This window comes from Panthera onca, chromosome D2, assembly GCF_046562875.1.
Source record: "Panthera onca isolate mPanOnc1 chromosome D2, mPanOnc1 haplotype 2, whole genome shotgun sequence".
Classification (NCBI taxonomy): Eukaryota; Metazoa; Chordata; class Mammalia; order Carnivora; family Felidae; genus Panthera; species Panthera onca.
Genome location: NC_138349.1, coordinates 81,553,632 through 81,577,559, shown reverse-complemented (window position 1 = coordinate 81,577,559; position 23,928 = coordinate 81,553,632). Strand labels below are relative to the sequence as shown.

The window sequence follows — 23,928 nt, the reverse complement described above, 5'->3', positions numbered from 1 at the left end:
GCAGGTCAGCCTTGCCGAGGGCCCTGCATCTGTCTGCCAACATGGCCACCGTTGCCACAGTGTGTGGCTTAGAGAGCTGGGATGCGGATGTAGAGACATCCATTTCAGCACGTCCATCACCGTGCAGACAAGGAAACAGAGGCCTGGAAGTGGGAGATGGGAGACGACTTTCCTAAACACACGATGACCGGCGGACATATTCATTTCCTAACTTCCAAAGCATTTCCATAGGATTCTTAAAACCATTCCAGGAGGTATACATTAGGATTCCTATTTAGAGATAAGGAGACAGATGCTCAAGGAAACAGATTTTGCCCAAGGCTACACTGCCATATGTGTGTGTGTGTGTGTATATATATATATATATATATATATATACACACACACACACACATACATACATATACATACACACACATATATTTATATATATACACATACGCACACACACATATATATATATATAATTATATTACACATATAAAAGTTTCACGGTTGGGATTGAAACCTATAAAGTTGGAAATGAACTTCACATGAGTTAGAATTCTGCTAGAATGTAGGAGGGCGTGAAAGACCTTCATTCCCAGGGCAACAAGAAAAAAGCCGGGCAAAATAAAAGTAATGGTTTTCTACAAGGCTCGCAAAGAACAGTAGCTACAAGGATTATTCGCCAACTGCCTTCCGGAGAGAGCTAAGCCGCTCAGGGGTGAGCGGGGCGCCTCGGTGCTTGTGCTTACACTGGGGAGGAGACTCCACAGTCTGGATGCAGTGTATGGAAAAGCAGGCCTGCCTTAGATGGAGAGACTCTGCAGGGATGAGAATTCAACCAAGACTCACGTCACTGACTGAAATCTACAAACACATCACCTTCAAAAATAAACTGCCTGGCGAGATGATCCCCCTTCCCGGCATCTTGCAGAGCAAATGGTGAAAGAGGAGCTCAAGTCTTGCGCGTCCTCATGGTGGCTGGACGCCAGGACCCTGTCAGAACCGAGTCCACAGGGCCACGAACATCTGAACCTCACACCTCCCACCCAACCCATCTCCAATACCGCTAAGATCAAGAGGCTGCTGCAGGAGAGGGCAGGGGTGGCCGAAGCGCAGCCACCCCATCTTATGAAAGTGACAGCCCAGACCCGGCGTACCCGGGCCCTGGGATCGGGATGACCAGGCCTTCACCCTCACTGCCCACAGAGGAAGAGGTCTGCGTTCCTTGGAAATAAAACAAAACCTAACATTATCCTTCTGTCTCCAGTGTTCTTTTTTTTAGACCTGTTATCTGGAACAAAATCAGGAATAAGTTAAAGATCACCCAGCTAACACGCCGGACAAGCCAGGCGGCACTCTGGCAGCAGGGGCGAGTAGAGCGCGCGGTCCCCACAAGGCTGTGCCCACACAGTGCACAGTGCACTCCAACCACAGTGTTGGCGGCTCCCACTTCAACAGGCCCCCTCTGGTTACAGGATCAGCTCCGTTTGGCTCGTACCTATGGTATCACGCGATAAGCTGGTCCTTGTCATGTGTTTGTCCAGCCACCTGGTCCACAGTACTCACTTTTCTTTGGTTGAAATCCTGCCATCTGTTGCATTTAGTCATGAGGAGGTGGTACACCCAGATCCTTGCCCTCAAGCCATTTAAGCCAGGGGTCCTGGAGGCTCATTCTCTCAAAGCGCCAGGGCTGCCGACAGGGACTTTGACTTGGGTTTGCACACCTACTTCCAGGACTTTGAATCATTTCCGGGATTCAAGAATGGAGCAATTTAAAGACAAACAGGATTCATTTAACCCAGCAGAGGAATAAAAGCAAGATTCTTGAACAATTCCAGTTAAAAAACCTTCTGGAGCTTTCTGTCCTCTAAGTCCACTTTTTTTTTTTTTTTTACATTTGAGAGAGAGCGAGTGTGGGGGAGGGACAGAGAGAGGATCCCAAGCAGGATTCTTGATTAGACTTGCTCAAACCTACAAACCATGAGATCGTGACCTGAGCCAAGATCAAGAGCCGAATGCTCCCTAAGTCCAGTTTTTTACTTCCTTTTGAGCTCCTGAGCTCCCCCATACCCTTTCAAGTGAATTCTTCACTGCATAGGTCAGCTGTCTGGTTACCTAACCAGTACCCTTTACAAGACGAGGACTATGGCCCAGTAGACAATGCCTGTCTCGCTCAGATGTGTCTGCAAAGATATGTTTTGAGAGAGAGAGACAGAGAGACAGAGAGACAGAGAGAGCAAGAACCCCAAGCAGGCTCTTCACGGAGCTCAGCACGGAGCCTGCCGAGGGGCTCAATCTTACAACCCTGGGATCATGACCTGAGCTGAAGTCAAGAGTCGGACGCTCAACTGACTGAGCCACCCAGGCGCCCAGGAATTTGTTTTACTGGATGATATATCACCACCCCCCATTTGAGTATCTCGGTCATTCCTAGAATTTCTGGAAGCTATCCATCTTCCAAACACAACACAGTGTTCTATTCTCAGTTCTAAGTTTTGCATGTCAGCAATTACTTAACTAGAGCTTTGGCTCTGGTTTTGAACTGAACTATCATGACTCACAAACTCACAAACTCACAAACTCTCATGACACACTCCACACCAGCATGAACATTATTCACCGCGACTGTATTTCAAAGCCCAACAACTTACACCTAAAAGCATTCTTAAGCAGAGAACTATAAATATTAGACAATCACAAAAATGTACTCCCAGTCCAGTGTCCTATTTAGAATAAAATGCTTTTTTGAGAGAGAGACGGAACATGTGCAGAGGGAGGGAGAGAGCATCCCAAGCGCTATGAGTGCAGAGCCCGACGCGGGGCTCGAGCCCACAATCCGTGAGATCATGACCCGAGCCAAAATCAAGAGCTGGACACTTAACTGATGGAGCCACCCTGGCGCCCCCAGTGGAGTGTTTTAGTAATGAGACCTTATGCGCTGTTAGTACTGACAGTGTTAGAAGTTACACCAGTGTTACTGAGGACGTTTTATTCTTACTCACATGAGTAAGTGATCGTGTTTAGGGCCGATCTCATTTACATCTGGCACCCGTGCTGTCCATCTTCTCGGTAGTTTCATGGAGTGGTGAGTAGGGCGTAACTTCCGCCGACACGTGTAAACAGAGCTTTCACTTTTGACAAGATTAGCGAACTGTTTCACGGCTCAGTCTACAACATATTTAATAATGAAGGCCCTCTGAAGATTTGTCAGCTCTACATGGAACGATTCTATGGCTTCAAGGGCAGGATATATGCTCAGGATATCAGAATTCTATTCAATATTCTGACCTTGAGAAAAGCTAAAAGATAAATATCATCTGTTTTAGTTTCTTTATCCAGAAGAAAGTTATAATGTTTGTCTACAAACACAATGCCGGTAAAAAAAAAAAAAAAAAAAAAAAATCCCCATCAACAAGGGAGGCACTCAACGCTTACTCAAGGCTTGAGCCATCCTCCTGGAACACCAAACCTTTAAGGTACAGCTGCTAAGTGATGTTAGGTCATTCTGGTCCACGTGGCATATTTCCATGAACCCACCCAGCTCTTGACAGCATGGTGGGTTCTGGGTTGTCCTGCATTTGGGAGCTGAGAGGTAGAAGCAAAGGAAATCATAAAGAAGATACTGAGCTGCTTCCAATATGGAGTTCCCGAACTCTCCACAGAAAGGCCTGGAAAGAGTGTGAGACACACCAGACTCACCAGCCGTCTTCCAACGACGAGGGTGTCAGAAGCATCACACAGGTGATCATTTCTATCTCAGTCCCTAGAGTACGGGCCTGGGGATTCTGCAGGTGGAGTAAGCAGAGAGAATGCTCCGAACTTCAGCCTGCCAACAGATACGCACGTCAGTGTGTAAAAGTAAGAAACGAATACGGTGACGGCCCGCATTTGAGCGAGGACTGCTCTGGGGCCGGTGCTGAGCGCCTTACACGCACCGTCTCCTCACACCACCCCGTGGGTGGGCGCCACTGCAGCTCCATTTTGTGGAAGCGGAGGCTCAGAGATGTTAGGGGACTAGCGCGCAGGCAGAGGGTTAATTCACAGGGAGCCTGGATTAGCCACCTGGACGTCCACAGGGAGCCGCCCAACTCCACGTCCGGCGTGCGTAACTGCCGCCCACGAGGGAATACCCGGGAACCTGGAGCCCAGCGACCTGTGTCAAATGCACGTCTACAGCGAGCACAGATTCTGTGACACTAAAAGCTCTCCGAAATGACACAAAGAAGGTTCCTCGACTACTGTAAGGCCCCAAGATGCCCGGATGAGTCACGACTGACGGGACCTAACTTCACGTGGTGATTAAAACCATGATAAACTTAGTAACTGTACTACTGGATGCTCTGAATTTAAGATAAAAAGAAAGGACATGAGAGATAGATCACCTCTTTTTTACACCAGTCTGCCATCAGAGTAAATGATTACTGAAATCCATCCTGAGGCAAAATAACGACAAGACCTGAGATTGCATGCTACTGAAGTGTGAAAGCAACTCAGCAAGATAAAACACTCCAAATGCAAGTTGATAAACTAAAAAACCCCCAGAAGATTTGTAACTTTGGAAGAAGACCAAGTGGAGAAAAATTAATAAAGAGGGACCTCTTTATTGTATGTTTATAAAATAATCGTATAATATAGTTATTAAAAATGGGAGACGAAACTTTTTATTTTTGATATCTTGTGTTTTGCAGTCAATTTTTAATCGTCTTCACAGTTTTCGAAACTTGCTTTTTGTCGTCCAGAGTACTTTCTGCAATCTCTACCCGCCCGCTACTTGCACAACCAAATAAACTCCCCAACAGGTTCAAGTGAGAGACCTACTATCAAATAAATTACTCTAATGACTCACGAATGAAGACTGAAGAGTTTCAAAGAAATACAATAAAAACAAAAATATATGGAGCATAATTTAATCTTTCAGATGGTTCACAGAAGGCACCTCAAGACCATATTGTGCCATTTTCCTCATGCGGTGTGTTTAAGGGCCTATAACAGAATTCTGGTTAGTGAAATTCTGGACAAAAAAAAAACGTTTCCTATGGAGGGCACACAGCATCGAATGACCACGGATACAATATGGGGACTCTGACGTGTGTATCTGTACTAACTAGGGCACAATTTATAATATGCTAAGAAAACTTTAAAAATCAAAGTCACAAAATGAGTATTTTTAGCACAGCTAGCAACAGCTACTTGTTTTAAACTTATCATTCCATTTCTGATGACCAAATTATATTTGACCATAATTAAAAAACATAACTTTAAAATAACAGTACAAAACCATGGCTACAACAGAACTACGTTCCATCAAATGAAGGAGAAGTCACAGATGTGTGCTGCATGGCACTGTGGTTTTTCAAAGCCCTTTGGAAAGGCTCCTCCAACCACGTTCACGTGTATCGATTGAAAACAGGCCTCTGCTCAGTGTGCTTACAGAAAGACTTGAAATCCGTGTCGATCATCCAAAAGCCTGACAACCACTCAATGCTGATCACTGATCAAGTCTTTTTGTTGGATTTTCCGACCAGCGTAATAGTGGAGCCCCTTCTGAAGCAGAGACGTGGCGGACTCCGACTATTCCACTGCGGAGAAATGCTCAACTTGAAACGAAAGCGGACACAAGTGACAGCTGGAAATGGCTGAATCACTGTACCTTTACACACGACCCGAAATCTCAGTTCTGCTGTACACTATTTGGTACTTTTTGATTCAGTAGTTGGGGTAAAAAAAAGTTTCCGTATTCAAACATATCTACAGAGTATCGATATAAAATGTGTGAATATATACATTTAATACACACGCACGCACCCACTCACTCACTCACTCACTCACGTATCGAGAAACCAGCACTTACCCACATCCCTGTTTCCACGAATGACTCGACAAATCGTTACTTTAAGACCAGCTTAGATGCTCTGAGGCCGCAGCGTCCGGAGACAGAGGTCAGACGCGAGCCCGCACTCAGGCTGGATTAGACTGTTCCTCCTCATGATTTCTGACGAGTAGTAACACCGCTTATAGAACAACTACATCTCAATAACTTAGGAGTCAGAGTATAAAACCAGTGTCGTGAACATTTAACTCTCTCACGGCGTGAAGGACATTCCTGTTTTCATTCTATTTCCACTGATGATAAGAGTGCACCAAACTAGATCACACTGAACTGTACAAATGATCTTTACTCTTAATCTAAACAAACATGTGTCAAAACATTCTGAAATGCGGCGTCCTTGGATTTCTTCATCTTCTCAATCGCTCGATGCAGGTCCTGCTGTTGCACAGGCCGGATTTCATCTTCATCGCGGCTAAGACACAGACAAAACCGCCAGATGGTCAAATAACTTTCAAATACACCTCCCTAAAACACCCTCCTGAGATTAAGAAATGAAATCTTTGTCCCACCTAAGACCCCCAAGGACAGCCACAATTATGAGCTTCATGTGAATGCTTCCAGAATTTTCTGTGCAGACACAAGCTGGGGAGGATGTTTTTAGAAGCACGGGCTGCTGGGAGGGAGGGGGCCAAAATGGCCGGCTGTAACTCAGTGTTGCAGATGTGGTCATGAAAACCAAATGCCTCACACTAAGAACCAAATGCAGAATGTTGGCACAACGCGGAAATATTAGATAAAGGTGTGCGGTTTATGTGGGCGTAGAATTCCCATCAAGGAATCAAAAATTATTCCCATGAAAACTGAAATTAAAAGTAGCATTCTTGGGTATATATTCATGTACATATTTAGCATGTGACAAACTAAAAATAAAATTCTTTGCTATTAGTAAAAAACCAACTAGCCTAAACCTCCCCTATTCAATAATGAGAAAAACAAAATCCAATATATAATGTCTCCTTGTAATTTACAAACATTTAGGGAAAAAGTTATGATAAGCCAAGTCTAAGACCCAGATTTTTCATCCTGACATATAAAATTTTCAAAGGCTTTGAGGACAGCAGAAAAATAGGACTTTCTTTATTAACGTAACTTATTCACACAAAACGTATTCATAAGTTGTTTCTCCTCCTCTCCTCATTTTCTTACACACAAGAATAAAAACCTTTGGCAAGTAGACTCTTGGCTCCGGTCAGAGGTCAAAAGTATTCCCAGCATCAGCATTAGGGGAGCTGGAATAATCCAGCAACAAATAAATGAAGCGAGCCTCTCCATAACGGGGCCCCAGGGAGCACTGAAGGCAGGTGCGGAACTAGGGCAAACATAGCTAACCTTTCTTTCTACACCAAGCGAAAGAGTTTTTGGTGAAGCTTGCTATGGCGATGCACCGTCATTAAAAACATGGTCATTAAGAACATGGCACCACCAGCATATCCAAGTCTCCTGGAGTGAGAGCCTCGGTGGCGGACGAGGGAGGAGGCCTTAGAAAAAGGGGCCAGAGGCAGAGAACTCATTCAACATGAGGCCCCAAAGTACAACAGTGTGCTAAGAGTTACAGGAACTCTTCATCAGAAGGTCAATACTCTGAAAAGAGGCTTAGAAACGCAGTGTTAGGCTGGCCCAGGGCAAGCGGCCTTCTGGGAAAGGTCCTTGCAGGACACAGTTCATGGGGGCGGACTTGAGCCGGCTCACTAGCGTCTCTGGTGAAACAGCCGGGCACAGAGCTGGTTTCTCAAACTCGTGCTCTGAAACGGCTTTCGAGTGAAGTTTGCCCCAGTGACAACAGTCTGTTTAACGCATTACTGTTAACACACTGAAGTCTAATCCCCAGCAATGGCCCCCAGGACCACTCACGTGGGAAATCCCTGGAAGAGCACAGGAAATGGAACTAGGACTTTCAAGTGCAAAGCAGTCCGGGAATCCTAGAGAACCCTCTTTCCTAGGAGTAAGTAAGCCTAAGCTGCCGTCGGCCTCCTGTGACCCAGTGCGGGGATTTTTGGCAAACGTGCAGCTTCTGTTTCTTCCTCTTCCTTCCAGAGCCTCCCCACAACCCCCGTCCCCAACTCGCTTTCAGAACTTCCCTTTAGGAAGAAAAAAGGGCAGTTCATAAAGTTGGGGAGATTGTTAATTCAAGTTCACCTTTTATTCCATAAGCAGAGTTGGTATTGTAAAGAAAAATAAGGGAAACCACCCTGAAAGGTCTAAAAGGGTCTGAGAAATAGGAGACGATACCTTTCTTCCGATGTAGAGTTAACATACTCCCGGACACACAGGAGGGCGGCGTCCCTGCACATCTCCTTCAGGTCACTGCCCGAGAAACCGTCCGTCTCCTGGGCGACTTCCAGCAGGTCCACGTGCCTGTCCACCTTTCACGAGGAAAAACAAACGTGAAAAGTGCTGCAGAGCATGAGCTAGCTTCTGTGTCTCACATTTTAGTTCCACGTTGTTTCCCCACCCCAAATTTTAAATGACTGTTACTACTGTGTATGTATTAAAGCTTGCTTGCTTGCTTGATTTATTAAAACATTTTTTTGATGTTTATTTTTGAGAGACAGACCTTCCACGTAAAGAATGTTAAGCATGTTGGAATAGTACGGAAGGAGAATCATCCAAAAATACTTTGTTTCTACTTTTCCTTTAGCCATAAAACCTGGAGTTTTGAAATCTAATTGTCATGAACTGCCATTATGACTGGAGTATTAAATAAAGCCTTACTCGATAGATCATGAAGCGAGAGGGAAGAACAGACACTCAAACACTGTCGGACTCTCCTTGGCGCCTCTTAGGAAGGTCCTGAGTTGCAGGACTGCATTCACCATTCTTGGCAAACAGCCCGCATCAAGTCCCGGGTCCATGACAGCAAACCTATCAACGGGCGCTTGCTTGCCCTTTGGCCGCAATGCTCTGTGTTTACCAGCCCAACACCCAGCGTAATAGTCTCGTTCCTCAACGTAAGCTTCGGTCACCGTCCTGGGCGCACAGCAGGCCTAGGAGAGTACACACTAGGCTTCCATGTAGGTTGAGAAGAGAAAATGAGCAAGAACGACGTCCTTGTATTAGATGTCACGTGTCACTCGCCACGCTAAGCACTCTGCATGTTAATTAGTTTCAGGGGACCCTGCCAGGCAGTGTTCTTGTTCTGAGGGAGCTTAAATACACTGCCCGAGGTCACACCAGAGCCGGGCTGTGGACACGCTGTGGTTAAGGTCCAGCCGAACTCTTCCCCTGCATAGCTGACCATCTGCCTTAACAACACTTACTTTCTTCCACCGACCTGAAATGCCACCTCTGTGAGTTATTAAATGCCCACTGGGTAAGCCCCAGTGTTTGAGTAACACTGGCAACTGTGCACGAGACTGGGACGCCAGACGGTGTGGGGTCTACAGTCAGCTCTGCAACTGTGACCTCACGCGACGCCGGTCTCCTCATTTCTAAAAGTGGGGGTTGAATGAGGAGATACCCCAAATTCTTTGTGAACAGAAGTGAACGCAGGAGGTAGGTGTGGGGCTGGCAGTAGAGCTAAGCAAAAAAAATGGTAAACACGGAACTAAATAAGTTTTAATAGGGGCGCCTTGGAGGGCTCAGTTGGTTGGGCATCAGACTTCGGCTCAGGTCATGACCTCACGGTTCGTGGGTTCAAGCCCCGCATCGGTTTGTGAGTTCGAGCCCCACACTGGGCTCTGTGCTGACAGTTCAGAGCCTGGAGCCTGCTTCAGATTCTGTGTCTTCCTCTCTCTCGCTGCCCCTCCCCCACTCGTACTCTGTCTCTCAAAAATAAACATCAAAAAAATGTTTTAATAAATAAAGCAAGCAAGCAAGCAAGCAAGCTTTAATACATACGCAGTAGTAACAGTCATTTAAAATTTGGGGTGGGGAAACAACGTGGAACTAAAATGTGAGACACAGAACATGTGAGACAGGGAACATCCACGCAGAAACATTTGAAGTAAAATTATAGTATCAGGAAGAGGGAGGAAATAGTGTTAACCTGGACTATAGGTATATATAAAAAAATTTTAAGGGTACCAGTAAAAGATAAAAAGAGAATGTGTACCTTCCGAAACAGCAGAAGAAGAGGAAGAAAGGGAAGAAAACACAAGAGTGGGGGTGGGTGGGCAAAAAACAAAAAGCATAATACATAGAAAGTACTAGAATAAGAAAGAATGAATCAGAGCTTATCAGTGATCCCCACAAATGCAAATAGGCTAGGCTGGTGAAAGCCCATTAGACTGTATAAAAAACCAAAATGCAGTTAATTTGAGGTTTAGAATGGTCACACCCCGTCCAAGGGGAAAATAAAACAGATTTGGTGTTCAGTTTTAAAAGAAAAAAAGTTCAAAACAAAAGATTGAGAAAGGACAGACAAGGCAAATATTAACCAAAAGAAAGCTAATTTAGTTCTATTCTCATCAGATCAATAGAATTTTACTCAACACACGTAATTTGGAATAGAAATCATTAAATAATTAAAAAATAATACATCAGAAAAATACAACAACTCTGCACTGATATGCATTTAATAAAATATGGCCCTGAAATACATACAGCAGAAATGAACATAAGGACAGAGTGAGATGGACAAATCCACAGTAATACTGGGAGATGTTTTCTTTTTTTTTTTTTTTTTTTTTTTTAAATTTTTTTTTTTTTTTAACGTTTATTTATTTTTGAGACAGAGAGAGACAGAGCATGAATGGGGGAGGGTCAGAGAGAGGGAGACACAGAATCTGAAACAGGCTCCAGGCTCTGAGCTGTCAGCACAGAGCCCGACGCGGGGCTCGAACTCACGGACCGCGAGATCATGACCTGAGCTGAAGTCGGCCACTCAACCGACTGAGCCACCCAGGCGCCCCTGGGAGATGTTTTCTTTAAGATCTTAAGTAATCTCTACACGCAGCATGGTGCTCGAACTCACAGCCCCCGAGACTGACAGTCCCAATCTCGAGTGAACTCCCGTATCATGTACTGATGGATCAGACAGTGAGCACTTCTAGGTACAGTGAGCGCCTGTGATCTGATGTACACAACAGAAAACATGACGAACTCACTACGGGACTTCTGTATAATTTGGATATTGGTCCCCTGTTGGTCACAGGGTTGTAAATCTGTTCCCGGGGGCTTTTCTTTCATTCTGTGCATGTTACCTCGTCATGCTTCTGATTATAATCAGACCTGTCTATTCTCTTCCTGGGAAGCATACGCTCCCTTATATCTGACAACCCTTCTTACTTGTGCACGGCACCAGACATGCAAGAATCTAATTTCTCTACAGTGTGTAAAACTCACGGAAGAGTAAAAATAACCTACACCTGCACACGCATCACGTGTCCATCCACACACAACCACGAAACAAATTTCCACTACCCATCAGGACAACGGGCTACCAGTGACAGTGACTGCAGGACATGGGAAGCAAACATGTTAAGATCACCCGTTAAATCCGGGTGGTGGATATAAGGTTGTGTCTGTGTATACAATATTCCATACATTAAAAAAACTACTTAAGAGGGGCGCCTGGGTGGCTCAGTCGTTTAAGCGTCTGACTTCAGCTCAGGTCGTGATCTCACGGTTTGCGGGTTCCAGCCCCGCGTCAGGCTCTGTGCTGACAGCTCAGAGCCTGGAGCCTGCTTCGGATTCTAGGTCTCCCTCTCTCTCTGTCCCTCCCCTGCTCACACACACACTCTCTCTCTCTCAAAAATAAACAGTAAAAAAAATAAGGGGCGCCTGGGTGTCTCGGTTGAGTGGCTGTCTTCAGCTCAGGTCATGATCTCACAGTTTGCGAGTTCGAGCCCCGCGTCGGGCTCTGTGCTGACAGCAGGCCTGGAGCCTGCTTCGGATTCTGCGTCCCCCCCCACCCCCCGTCCCTCCCCTGCTCATGCTCTGTCTCTCCCCCTCTCTCAAAAATAAACATTAAAAAATAAAACATTAAAAAAAACCTACTTAACACCTTCCAAATTGTACTCTGAAATATTAACAATCTGTCTTCCTCACTTAAACAATCAACGCCTCCACCCCATCTTTTGGCCATACTTTGTTGGGCCACACTATGTTCTAACCACTCACAAATCTTGTGCACGACACAGCGATAAAGTTACAAAGCGATAAAGATGAACAAAGCAACTTTGAGAAAATATCAAAGAGGAGAAGATTCCAGGCAGCGGGGGAGCAAGATGAACAGAGGCAGCATGCCATAATGGTTGAGAGAAAGGCTCCATCACTACTTTGCTACATCGGCCTGGGCAATTTATTACAGAACTTCTCTGAGTTTCGGTTTCCTCAACGTAAAATAGTATCAACATGTGCTCCTCAGATGAACTGAGGATTAAGTAAAACAATGTAAATCTCACCACTATGCTAGGTACACAGCAAATAATCGGAAAGTAACCCTTTTTATAACAGCTAGTAGATAAACCATAAAGTCATGGGAACTGTTTTCATTAGACATTCCTTATACCCGTGCCGAATGTCATCCTAAAAGGATTTCCAAAGGTGCTACTCTTAAAAAAAAAAAAAAAAAAAAAAAAAAAAAGGAATAGATATTCCTTGATATAGATATTCCATTGAATAGATATTCAATGACAGTAATGAATTATTGTCCTTTTTTTGTTAAGTGTAATAATGGTTATGAGATTAAGTCAAAAAAGAAAAGAATTATTTCTTTTAGAAGTGAAACTAAAATATTCACAGATGCAGTGCAATGGGAAACCTGGGGAGTAGGGAAGTAGGGCAGCGAGGGGCACAATCACCCTGACAGTGATTCATGGAGGAAAACCACAAAATACAAGCAACCCTCCCTATGGGAATCTATCAGGTTTTTTAGTTTGGACAGCAAGTTCAAGGAGTGAGTTTATTTTATTTACTTATTTTTTTTAAGTAAGCCCTATGCCTGATGTGGTGCTTGAACTCATGACCCCGCAATCAAGAGTCGTGTGTTCCACCGACTCAGCCAGCCAGGCGCCCCTCAAATAGAGCTTAGATACAAAGTTTAGGATGGTGAAGAATGCCATGTTATTCAAACCTCAGAAGCCAAAAACGGGGGAAAAGAATCCAGCAAGTTAAGAAAAAACAAACCGGGAAAAAAATACTTCAAATCATATAAACTAAGAGAATTCTCCCTAATATATTAGAGTTCCTATAAATCCCTAAGAACAAGAACACTGCAATAGAAAAATCGGCCAAGAATATGAATGGGTGTTTCACAGAAAAAAACCTCAAGAGGCTCTTAAACACGAAATGCTCATTTCATCCTTAAGAATACAATGAGATACCATTCTCCACCTGGATCACGTGGGCACAAAGCCCCACCGCATTCGTCGGCAAGGCAGCCGGGAAGGCGCTAAGGCTGCTGGTGTGAGAGTACATCAGCGCGGAATCTGGCAAGAGCCACCAGAATTCTAAATCAGATCCTGTGATCTAGCAATTCCTTTTCTGGAAAATCACCCCTACTAACATCCCTGGACAAGCGTGAAGTGACATATGTTCAAGGTTGTTATTCAATGCGGCATTTTTGTGGTAGTAAAAGACTGGAATCCACCTGAACGTTCTTCAATATGGCACTGATTTAATGAGCCGTGGTATATCCAGACAGTGGAGTCCTATGCAACGCAAAAACGAGAGAGAGAACGAGAGAGAGCGACTGAGCGCACAGAATAAAGACACTACCTGCTAATATGGAAAGGTCTCCAAGATGAGTGACAAAAGCAATGCACAGGACAGGGTATGCAGTTTATTAATATGGCTTATGTAGGAAGAGGAAAAGGAGTAACAGTATACCCTACGTGCTGTTATAGACTGGGTCATCTGAAGGGACACAGAAGAAATGTAGGAGGAGAAGTGGGATTCTTCTCTGAATAGCATTTAACGTCCATGTTTTAATTCTGAAGGATGTGACCTTAAGTACAGAACCCATTTAAATTTTGATTATCATACCCTTCTAAATCTCAACTGCAACTTCAAAAAATATCGTAATCGGGGCGCCTGGGTGGCGCAGTCGGTTAAGCGTCCGACTTCAGCCAGGTCACGATCTCGCGGTCTGTGAGTTCGAGCCCCGCGTCGGGCTCTGGGCTGATGGCTCGGAGCCTGGAGCCTGTTTCCGACTCTGTGTCTCCCTCTCTCTCTGCCCCTCCCCTGTTCATGCTCTGTCTCTCTCTGTCCCAAAAATAAATAAAAAAACGTTGAAAAAAAAAAAAAATTAAAAAAAAAAAAATATCGTAATCAAATAAATAAAACCCATACTGCTGTACAAAAATAAATGTATCTTATATAACTGAAGAACAGCCTAAAAATATCAAAGATATGAAACACAGCACTTTAAAAAAAAGCAGACCATCTTTAATTAGTTCAAATGGACCATGGCTAATGCGTTACATGAACGGCCAACAGTTTTACAGTGATTTATGTCAAGTACAAAGCTCTTTATTCTCCAATTACTTTTTCATTTCTAAAACGGTTTTATGAACGTAAACATATTTACAGGTTGGGGGAAAATGTAATTTTCTACTTACGTTTTCATTTTTCAAGATGAGTCTCAGGATTGCTTCTCTTTGTTTCAGAGCCTAAAACCAGAATCATTTCCAGTTAGCATTTAACAAAACTAAGGATCAACTAGTTTTCGTGATATTTCTTCTTTCCTCTGTAAACTATCTGACAATACTTGCAGGAAACACCAGAAACTCTAACAAAAATCATAAAATATGTTGGCTAAGCAAGGTCTAGATTCTAGACTCTAGAGTAATTGTGGTCAACCTCCTGAATTCCTGTCTTCTTATTCTGAACCCCCAGCGATCAGCACAATGTCTGGGAAACAACATGCCCTTCAGTGTCTTTCCTCTACGGCTCTGGCAAACGTCCTTTTCTTCATTTACACAATTGGACAGGATGGCGGCGATGTAGGCTCGGTTCCTCCACGTCTGCACACCGCTCCCTCACTCGCTAATTTATACCAGTCAGTTTTTGTTTGGCGTTGGCGGTACACGTGTTTGTATACTTTCCACCCGAGCGATGGCTCACATTATATCACAGAACAGGCATTTTGATAGGATACCTTACATAGAAAGTAAATATAAAGGCTTTAAAAATGTATTATGGCTGAACTCATTCTTGTTCTCACAACCACTGAAGACACAGCTAGTTACCACCAGTATCAAATCAAATGACCGGAAAAAACACAACCGAACCCTGCTGTTCCCGTAATTCAAGATGGTTAAGTATGAAGGTAAATTTGGTATGTTATGTGATGACCAATGACTACTCTTTGTGAATAACCACTTAATTTGGAGAAGAGTTTTAAGGTAAGGTTAATCAGATACTTCGACATCAGAGTTCTGCGATAAGAAGAAAATTACCCTATAGAGTATATGTATCCACTAAAAATGGAATGAAAGGGGGGTTACAAAATCCCAGTTTGTACATTAACAGCATACAAATTTGTAACAAGTTTGACAACCCATTTTGGTAACTAACACAATTAATATGTTAAAATGAGAACTGTAGTAAAGGCTACCTTGTGAGTTGTTGTATCCTTGTTCTAGTCTACTGTGTATCAAAAACCTGTTTCCTGTCGGACTCCAGACAGAGATTCCATCAATGTAATCTTTGTCTTCAGATCCACCGAGGGAAGGAAATTAATTTTCTTTAAAAACGTCCTGCTGTCTTGCCAACGCAAAAGCCCGATTCATAGGCAAGGCAGACAAAAGCCACGTAAACCTGGAGGCAGCCTACTTCTCCAGCCTCGGGTCCCTCTGCTTCCCGGACGCCCTGCCTGAACTACCCCCAGAGTCTCAGCAAATACACATTACCTTTCACACATTCTTGCCTTTGCTCGCCTCCCCCGCGTATCAAACTCCTGCCATCCTGGATTGTGTAAAGCTTACTACTACTCAGACAGAATTATTGGTTTTCAGCATCATTTCAGGGTCTCAGTTCTTCAAACATTCTTTTGGTAAGTATCTTTTATGTCATTCATTTACGTGTCTGCCTCCTGTGCCACCCAGAGCTAAGGACAGGGGCTGTGCTCCATTCCCCAGAGTCTGGTGGGTGCCTGACACAACCCAGTGCTCAACGCTAGCCACACTAAATAAATTTAGTGTGAATTTCAGCAAGGTGAATTTCTCCATTGCTGTAGCAGGTAAATCTTCTAAGAGCGGCACACTCTGAGCATGTTCTCTCTCTCAGAGAGGCCGAGGTCTTAGCTACAGCAAATAACTGATCAGAGTAAGAGGCCACAACCCTCAATTTTAGGAAACCACGTTTATTGCCACACACTGGTACGTTGTGGGATACTCAGTGGGACAGATGTTTTTTAGCCAGAGACTCTCAGGGGTATTATAATCTTTTATTTCAAAATTTGAAAGGACTGACACTAAAAATTCCTCTACACAGCTATACATGTAACACGCGGACTGACTGTATGGTGCACATTTTCAATGATCAACCCTGTTTTTTCCCTCTTCCATCGAAAGGCAAAATTTGAGATTTGAGGATTCTGTGCAAAAATTATGTAGAGTACCAGTAAGTTATAATCGCCTACTCGAGGGTACTTCTTAACTGACAGAAAAGGATGCTAGAAAGAAGATAGCCCTGGTCCAGTACACCCTTACATCTACATTAAGTTAAAGTGTAATATCTTAGCCACTGGTTAATCATTAATCCTATCAAAGGGAAACACAGATTACAATTGACAACAATCAATCAGATAAATCCAGTTCTTGTCAGCCTTCTGCACATGATCTTAGCCAAAAGGCCGAGAAGCGACTTGTCAGCCTTCTGAACAGAACAATTCTTTAACCCCATCCCTCCGAATTTTATCCTGTGCCAAACCAAAATTATAATTTCAATTTTCTATGTACTTTCTCAGACAACGTGCTACATTCTAAAGAAAATCAAACAGGTGGCTAAGCACACGAGGTAAGTATAGACTCTGAAGGGAAGCAAATGACGCTCATCTTAGGGAAGAAAGAAGAAAAAAAGCAAGACAGAGTGGAAAGGACAAATAATTATAGGGACTCTTACCCCATTCCTTTCCTGCCTGCCATAAATAGTAAGTCAATCCTATTAAAAAAAGATCATTCCTGGGGTGCCTGGGTGGATCAGTCAAATGCCTCACTTCAGCTCAGGTCATGGTCTCACAGTTCATGGGTTCGAGCCCCGCGTTAGGCTCAGTGCTGACAGCTCGGAGCCTGGAGCCTGCTAAAGATTCTGTGTCTCCCTCTCTCTCTGCCCCTCTCCCACTTGCACTCTGTCTCTCTCCAAAATAAAAAATAAACATTAAAAAAATTAAAAACCAAATCATTCCTTTCCTGTAAAAAGCTGAGTGTCTAACAATACACAACATCAATCACAAGCACTTACAGGCTGGTTGATATGAAACCTCGTAGGCATTCTTCTCATTATGGCCGAGTCAAGGTCCTGAGGACGGTTGGTGGCCCCCATAACTATGACCTGGGTGGGCATAGAAAGAAAACACAAGGCATTAAATCCACTGATAATGCACCTTTTAGGATATTACTACTAGGGCTTAGAAGCTATGGAAAAATGACTTTAGTATTACTCAAAAATTTATACATACAAGTCAAAGTTAATCCTAAATGGATCCAATGATGGCAAAAGTGGTAAGACTGATGCATTTCACCAGAATTTTGGTAACTAATATACTGTTTAGTTACTGAAGAATTATGAAGATTTAAAATAAAAAGTATTTTGCAATATATGGTTGCTCAGTGGCTACACACTGAATAACTAAAAGCCATTTAGGTTACAGCTTGGGAGTCTATACAGGGGATACTTCGCGTCCTTCGATACTAAAATTAAATCATTTCCCCTGAGTCTAAGGATTCTGGTGACGGTAACAGGTATCGTGTACTTTTTCCTCTAGATTTCACACCACTATCTCACGGCACTGTCAGCCCTGCCGGTGATGTCTTCTCAATGCTACAATAAAACCTCAAGTGATCAAACTTTCAACAAGGGCAAAAATTAATCAGATAAATGCTGGGCAGAATTTAAAAAAGAAAAAAGAATTAGGTGCTTGGCTGGCTCAGTCGGTAGTGTGTGTGACTCTTGACCTTGGGGTTGTGAGTTTGAGCCCCATGTTGGGGGTAGAGATTACTGAAAAAATAATTAATTTTTAAAAAAAGAAAAGAGGGGCGCCTGGGTGGCGCAGTCGGTTAAGCATCCGACTTCAGCCAGGTCACGATCTCGCGGTCCGTGAGTTCGAGCCCCGCGTCAGGCTCTGGGCTGATGGCTCGGAGCCTGGAGCCTGTTTCTGATTCTGTGTCTCCCTCTCTCTCTGACCCTCCCCCGTTCATGCTCTGTCTCTCTCTGTCCCAAAAATAAAATTAAAAAATTAAAAAAAAAAAAAAAAAAAAAAAAAAAAAAAAAAATAAAAAAAGAAAAGAAAATGCTGGTGACCTGCCAACCTCTGGGCCTATGTCACTTTACTCATAAAGGATATAGACATGAAAAATCAACGCAAAAAAAGACAGAGATATCCAAAATAAGTTAATTTCTGGAAGCCCTCAATATTAGCATTATTGTTGGTATTTTTTATATAACCCAATAACAGCCCACATCTGCTACCCAAAATGAAATTTATCAGTATTCTAATGGAAACTTTTCTTTAATATAATTTTATTTCAGCCTAAGACGTTCTCAATTTCTGAAATAATCTGAAATCTAACTTCCAGAACATGCTGAAAGATCCATTAAACCTTATATTCTACTTCTACTCTACATTTAATGACATTCAAGAGACAAATTATTTTCAATTTAACTGTTGACAGGTTGCCACCTAGAGGGAAAAAATGTAAATACAAAGGTAAATTTGAGAAATGTTAGTTCCACAATATAATGCAATTTTGTATTTAAATTAAGTGGTCCTAAAATCAAAATATTAAGGCTCTTACCTATTTTTCAAATTTATTGACTTTCCACAGCCCTATAAAATTAGTAAAGTAAAATTTCCATCAAATGTAAACCAAAGAAGCCCTAAAAGTGACCAAAGGAACTAAATGCATAAGATAACGTATGAGTAGAAAAACATCTTGAGATACAGTATACATTATGTGTTAGAAGAGATTCAAAGTGATTTGGAAGCTTGCGGAAGACTGACCACATCAACTTAAAATAAAAACAAAGGAAAACCCAGTATGGCAGATGGGACGCTAAAAATTAGGATCAAGGAATCTAAACACATCCAGCACAACACAGTCTAATGGATACATACAGGATGATACAGGTACTCAGGATGAAGAAAAAGCAAGTGATTCAAACTACCTGCTTCCCTTAAAGAAGCTCTTTCAAGCAGTGATTTTAAGGGGCAAAAACGGATCAACTGCACACACACATCTTAACTCTAATGCAAATGAGCAAAAATCCAAAATGGGAAGAAACAGTACTGTTTTAGTATTTAAGCAGAAAAATTAGTGCTTTGGTTGACTTTTTAGAATCTTTAAAACATGTGATGCTTTATCATTTAACATTTCAAACAATCAGATCTAAAAATATGCCTGAAACCTTTACCTACGTCAGCAACTACCCTACATACACAGTTAACTTATATGTCTCATGTCTTAGCAGATGAAGAACATGTCATCAGGTACCTCTGACCCCCAGTGTGGGTGGCGGCTACCTCAGACCCCCAGTGCCGGTGGCGGGTACCTTTGGACCCCCAGGGCCGGAAGTGGGTACCTCGGACCCCCGTGCGGGTGGCGGGTCTGATTGGGCCACTCGGCTACCTCTGTTTCCACTGTAGGAAATCACACATACAAGAAAAAGCTGGGGTACTGGGCTTGATCCGTAACCACAGAATAGATAATTTTAGAGAAAGCCGGACTGGTTCGTTCATATGAAAGAATATGTCTAAAACTAATATTCAAGTTAACATCAATTTTAATCCCCTCAACGCACAAAAAAGGTTGAAAAAATTTGTCAGCTTTATAAAAAATTAACATCTTCATTTGCTATGAAGGTTTATCACAGTGAAAACAGTACATTGTTACTATCAGTGTAATAAAGAATGACGGTTCTGAAAACTCAGTGTTGTTTCATATCAGAACCATGCTGTGTGGCTCTGGAGAATACTTCATCCAAATGCTATTTTCTTCACTTCTAAAACTACACTGTGATACGAAAAAATATTAAACGATTTTCTCTTACATGGGCTAACTATTCAATTAAGTGTTTTCAATACTGTTGCTTAGGAGGATAATCAGTTTTTGGAAACCTGTAAACTATTCCCATTTTGAACAGATTTATTAGCACCAATTACTAATAACATTGTTTCTATTACCGTCACCTAAATTTACAGATGTTGTACTTTGTTTTCTATCACCCAAACACTAACGGCAACTTTCCCTCATAACGAAATTATATTTTCATAAAGGTGATGTAGAAGGAGGACATGTGGCTTAATACTCTCTTTAAGGATGGTGTTTTAATTTTTGATTTATGGTAATGTGGTGGATGTAGGAGATCCTTAAGCCCTCCAGCTATAAAACAAAAATAATAAAGTATAAAAAAATCTCAATCAATCAACAAATCTGCAAAAATGTGAAGGAATTAAGATAAGGCCAACAGTGAAGTCTACACATAAGGGAGGCAAGGGAGGGTAGAAGCTGCTCACGTACCACACAGAAATGTACAGATCTTACGCAGTGGGGCTTGCACTGGACACCTTACAGGCTTAATGATAAGAGGCCACCCTACATAAAGCTGGGACTCAAGAAGTAGGAGGGTCTGAAAACAGTGTGAAATATTAGAAAACGCATTCAGTAGAGTCAAGATTTGGTTCTTGGTCAGATGTATAAACACACACACACACACACACACACACAAAATCCCTACGATTTCATGGTTCTTCACCAGCTAACCTGGATCTCAGACCTGAATTTACCTAGTGTTGAAAAAAATCTGGCAGAAGACAAAAAAAAATCCTCTTAGGAGCAACAAACCTTCAACATAGGTTCCAAAAATCTATGCACACAGTTTTACCAAATAGGACTTTTCCCATGAAATCACAAAACACACAAGCAAAAACCACATAAAGTCAAAGTACAGAACCAGATGTATAGTCATACGTTAGAATTGCTGAATAGACTATAAAATTAGTATGTTAACATATTTAAAGGAATAAAAAAAATCACATAGCAAATACTTGTTAACTGGTACTAAGTTATACCAGGCAAGTTATAAGCACTTCACTTCCTTAAAACCATTCACCAGTTTGTAGTGGATGCTATCCTTCCCTTTTTTATAGACAGTACTCCCTCCATTCAGATACAAAGTGACTGTATTATCTGATCAAGGTCACACAGCTAGTTGATGCCAGGACTCTGGTTCTCTAATCCAATTGGAAACATGAGTTGATGGGTCAGAGCCCATCAAAACTGACCCGTCAGACTTCAAGAAGGATCTAAAAGAATCTCTAGGACTAAAAAATGTAAGTGAACTAATAAGCTCAATAAAAAGGTTAACTCTAGCAGAAGAGATGCAACTCAACTTAGTTTAGTTAAACTAAACTAAGTTTTAGTTAAACTTTAGTTTAATTGGCAAATTAAACTAAAAAAAATAAAAACATTTCTCAGAATGTAGCACAAAGAGAGAAAATACGAAAGAGATAAAACACGCACAGTGTAAACAGGAACATCCAACGGGCATCCCATAGGAAGATCACATGGTCATGGAGGGAAATGATATGTGAAGAATGGCTGCATTTTTCAGTTCTGGTTCTAGAACTGCCATTTCCAGGAATGTGGCAGAAAAACACGCGGGGTGAGGTGTTTGGTTTTTTTTTTCTTTTAATGAAAATACATTACTGTTCTGGCAGGAAAGTATGGATTATTCATAGGCAAAGAACTAAGAGAAAATGGAAACTGCAAGAGGTACATTGAACAAGACAGGTGGCTCTCCCTCTGGGGCCATACCAGGGGACCTTGGTTCTGGTTTTCAGAGCCCACAGGGCACAGAGACAAAGTGTAGGATAAAAGACTTTCATAAAAGTGGGATCCTAAGGAAAGTACACGGGCAGGAAGTGGGAAAGTGTGTGAGTTCCAGCAACTAATGAAAGTAGTAAAGTGAAACTAAGGTGACAGGAACTGAAAGGAGGGAGTGTAAGATTCACGGTAAAGGGTCTAAACATGCACAGAGTACCCACAGCCACTAACTAGTTGTTTCCTTTCCCTCAGAGGAGAGACTTCACCCTGGTTTTCTCTTTTCTGTAGTATTTGTTTCAGGCACTTAGGCAATCTTTTAACATTGTGTTTAACATAAACCCTCAAAATGACCAAAAGTATACACAAACCATTCTTTCAGATACCCATCACTTAATGGTAAGTATAAATAATTATTAAAAACAAAAACAAAGAACTTCTCAACAAAACCAGAAGGTGGTTCTTTGAAAGAATTAACAAAATTGGTAAACCACTAGCCAGTTGGATCAAAAAGGAAAAGGAAAGGACCTAAATAAAGTCAAAAATTAAAGAGGAGAGATCACAATCAACACAGCAGAAATAAAAACAATAATAAGAGAATATTATGAGGAATTATATGCCAATAAAATGGGTAATCTGGAAGAAATGGACAAATTCCTAGAATCATATAACCTACCAATAGTGAAACAGAAAGAAATAGAAAATTTGAACAGACCCATAACCAGTAAGGAAATCGAATTAGTAATCAAAAATCTCCCAAAAAACAAGAGTCCAGGCCCACACGGCTTTCCAGGGGAATTCTACCAAACATGAAGCCAGCATTACCTTGATTCCAAAACCAGACAGAGACCCCGCTAAAAAAGGAGAACTAAAGACCGACTTCCCTGATGAACATGGAGGCAAAAATCCTCAACAAGATTATTAGCCAACCGGCTCCAACAATACATCAAAAAAATTATTCACCATGACCAAGTGGGATTTATACCTGGGATGTGGGGCTAGTTCGATATCCGCAAAACCATTAACATGATTCATCACATCAATAAAAGAAAGGAAAAGAACTGGGGCACCTGGGTGGCTCAGTCAGTTGAGCGTCCGACTTTGGCTCAGGTCATGATCTTACAATCTGTGAGTTTGAGCCCCGCATCGAGCTCTGTGCTGACAGCTCAGAGCCTGGAGCCTGCTTTGGATTCTGTGTCTCCCTCTCTCTCTCCCCCACTCCCCCACTCATGCTCCCCCACTCATGCTCTGTCTCTGTCAAAAATAAAATAAACATTAATAAAAATTTTTTAAAAAAAGAAAGGACAAGAACCATATGATCCTCTCAATAGATGCAGAGAAAGCATTTGACAAAATACAGCATCCTTTCTTGATAAAAACCCTCAAGAAAGTAGGGATAGAAAGATCAACCTCGAGATCATAAAAGCCATATAAGAAAGACCCAACGCTAATATCATCCTCAATGGGGAAAAACTGAGAGCTTTCCCCCTAAGGTCAGGAACAAGACAGGGATGTCCACTCTCGCCACTGTTATTCAACATAGTATAGGAAGTCTTAGCCTCTGGAATCAGACAACACAAAGAAATAAAAGGCATCCGAATCGGCCAGAAGGAGGTCAAACTTTCACTCTTCACAGATGACATGATACTCTATATGGAAAACCCACAAGATTCCACCAAAAAACTGCTAGAACTGATTCATGAACTCAGCAAAGTTGCAGGATAAATTGGTTGCATTCCTATAAACCAACAATGAAGCAACAGAAAGAGAAATCAAGGAATCGATCCCATTTACAATTACACCAAAACCCATAAAATACCTAGGAATAAATCTAACCAACGACATGAAAAATCTATACACTGAAAACCATAAAAAGCTTATGAAAGAAATTGAAGACACACAGAAAATGGAAAAAGATTCCATGCTCCTGGATAGGAAGAACAAATATTGTTAAAATGTCGATACCACCCAAAGCAATCTACATATTCAATGCAATCCCTATCAAAGTAACACCAGCATTCTTCAGAGAGCTAGAACAAATAATCCTAAAATTTGTATGGAACCAGAAAAGACCCCAAATAGCCAAAGCGATCTTGAAAAAGAAAACTGAAGCAGGAGGCATCACAA

At 42.2% G+C, this 23,928-nt stretch overlaps 1 protein-coding gene across 6 annotated transcripts in view; it reads right to left on the bottom strand.

The window, feature by feature from the left end:
* Positions 1-4,879: 4,879 nt before the first annotated feature.
* ATAD1 (ATPase family AAA domain containing 1) overlaps positions 4,880-23,928 on the bottom strand; it is a 74,144-nt gene continuing 55,095 nt past the window's right edge. For all 6 annotated transcript variants that reach the window (XM_078434131.2, XM_078434132.2, XM_078434133.2 and 3 more), the window contains 4 exons: positions 17,225-17,314; positions 14,380-14,430; positions 8,108-8,241; positions 4,880-6,290 (listed from right to left, as the gene is read on the bottom strand). In XM_078434131.2, coding sequence (XP_078290257.1) covers positions 6,170-6,290; positions 8,108-8,241; positions 14,380-14,430; positions 17,225-17,314 — 396 coding nt within the window. In that variant the 3' untranslated portion in view covers positions 4,880-6,169. The remainder of the gene's footprint in view (positions 6,291-8,107; positions 8,242-14,379; positions 14,431-17,224; positions 17,315-23,928) is intronic.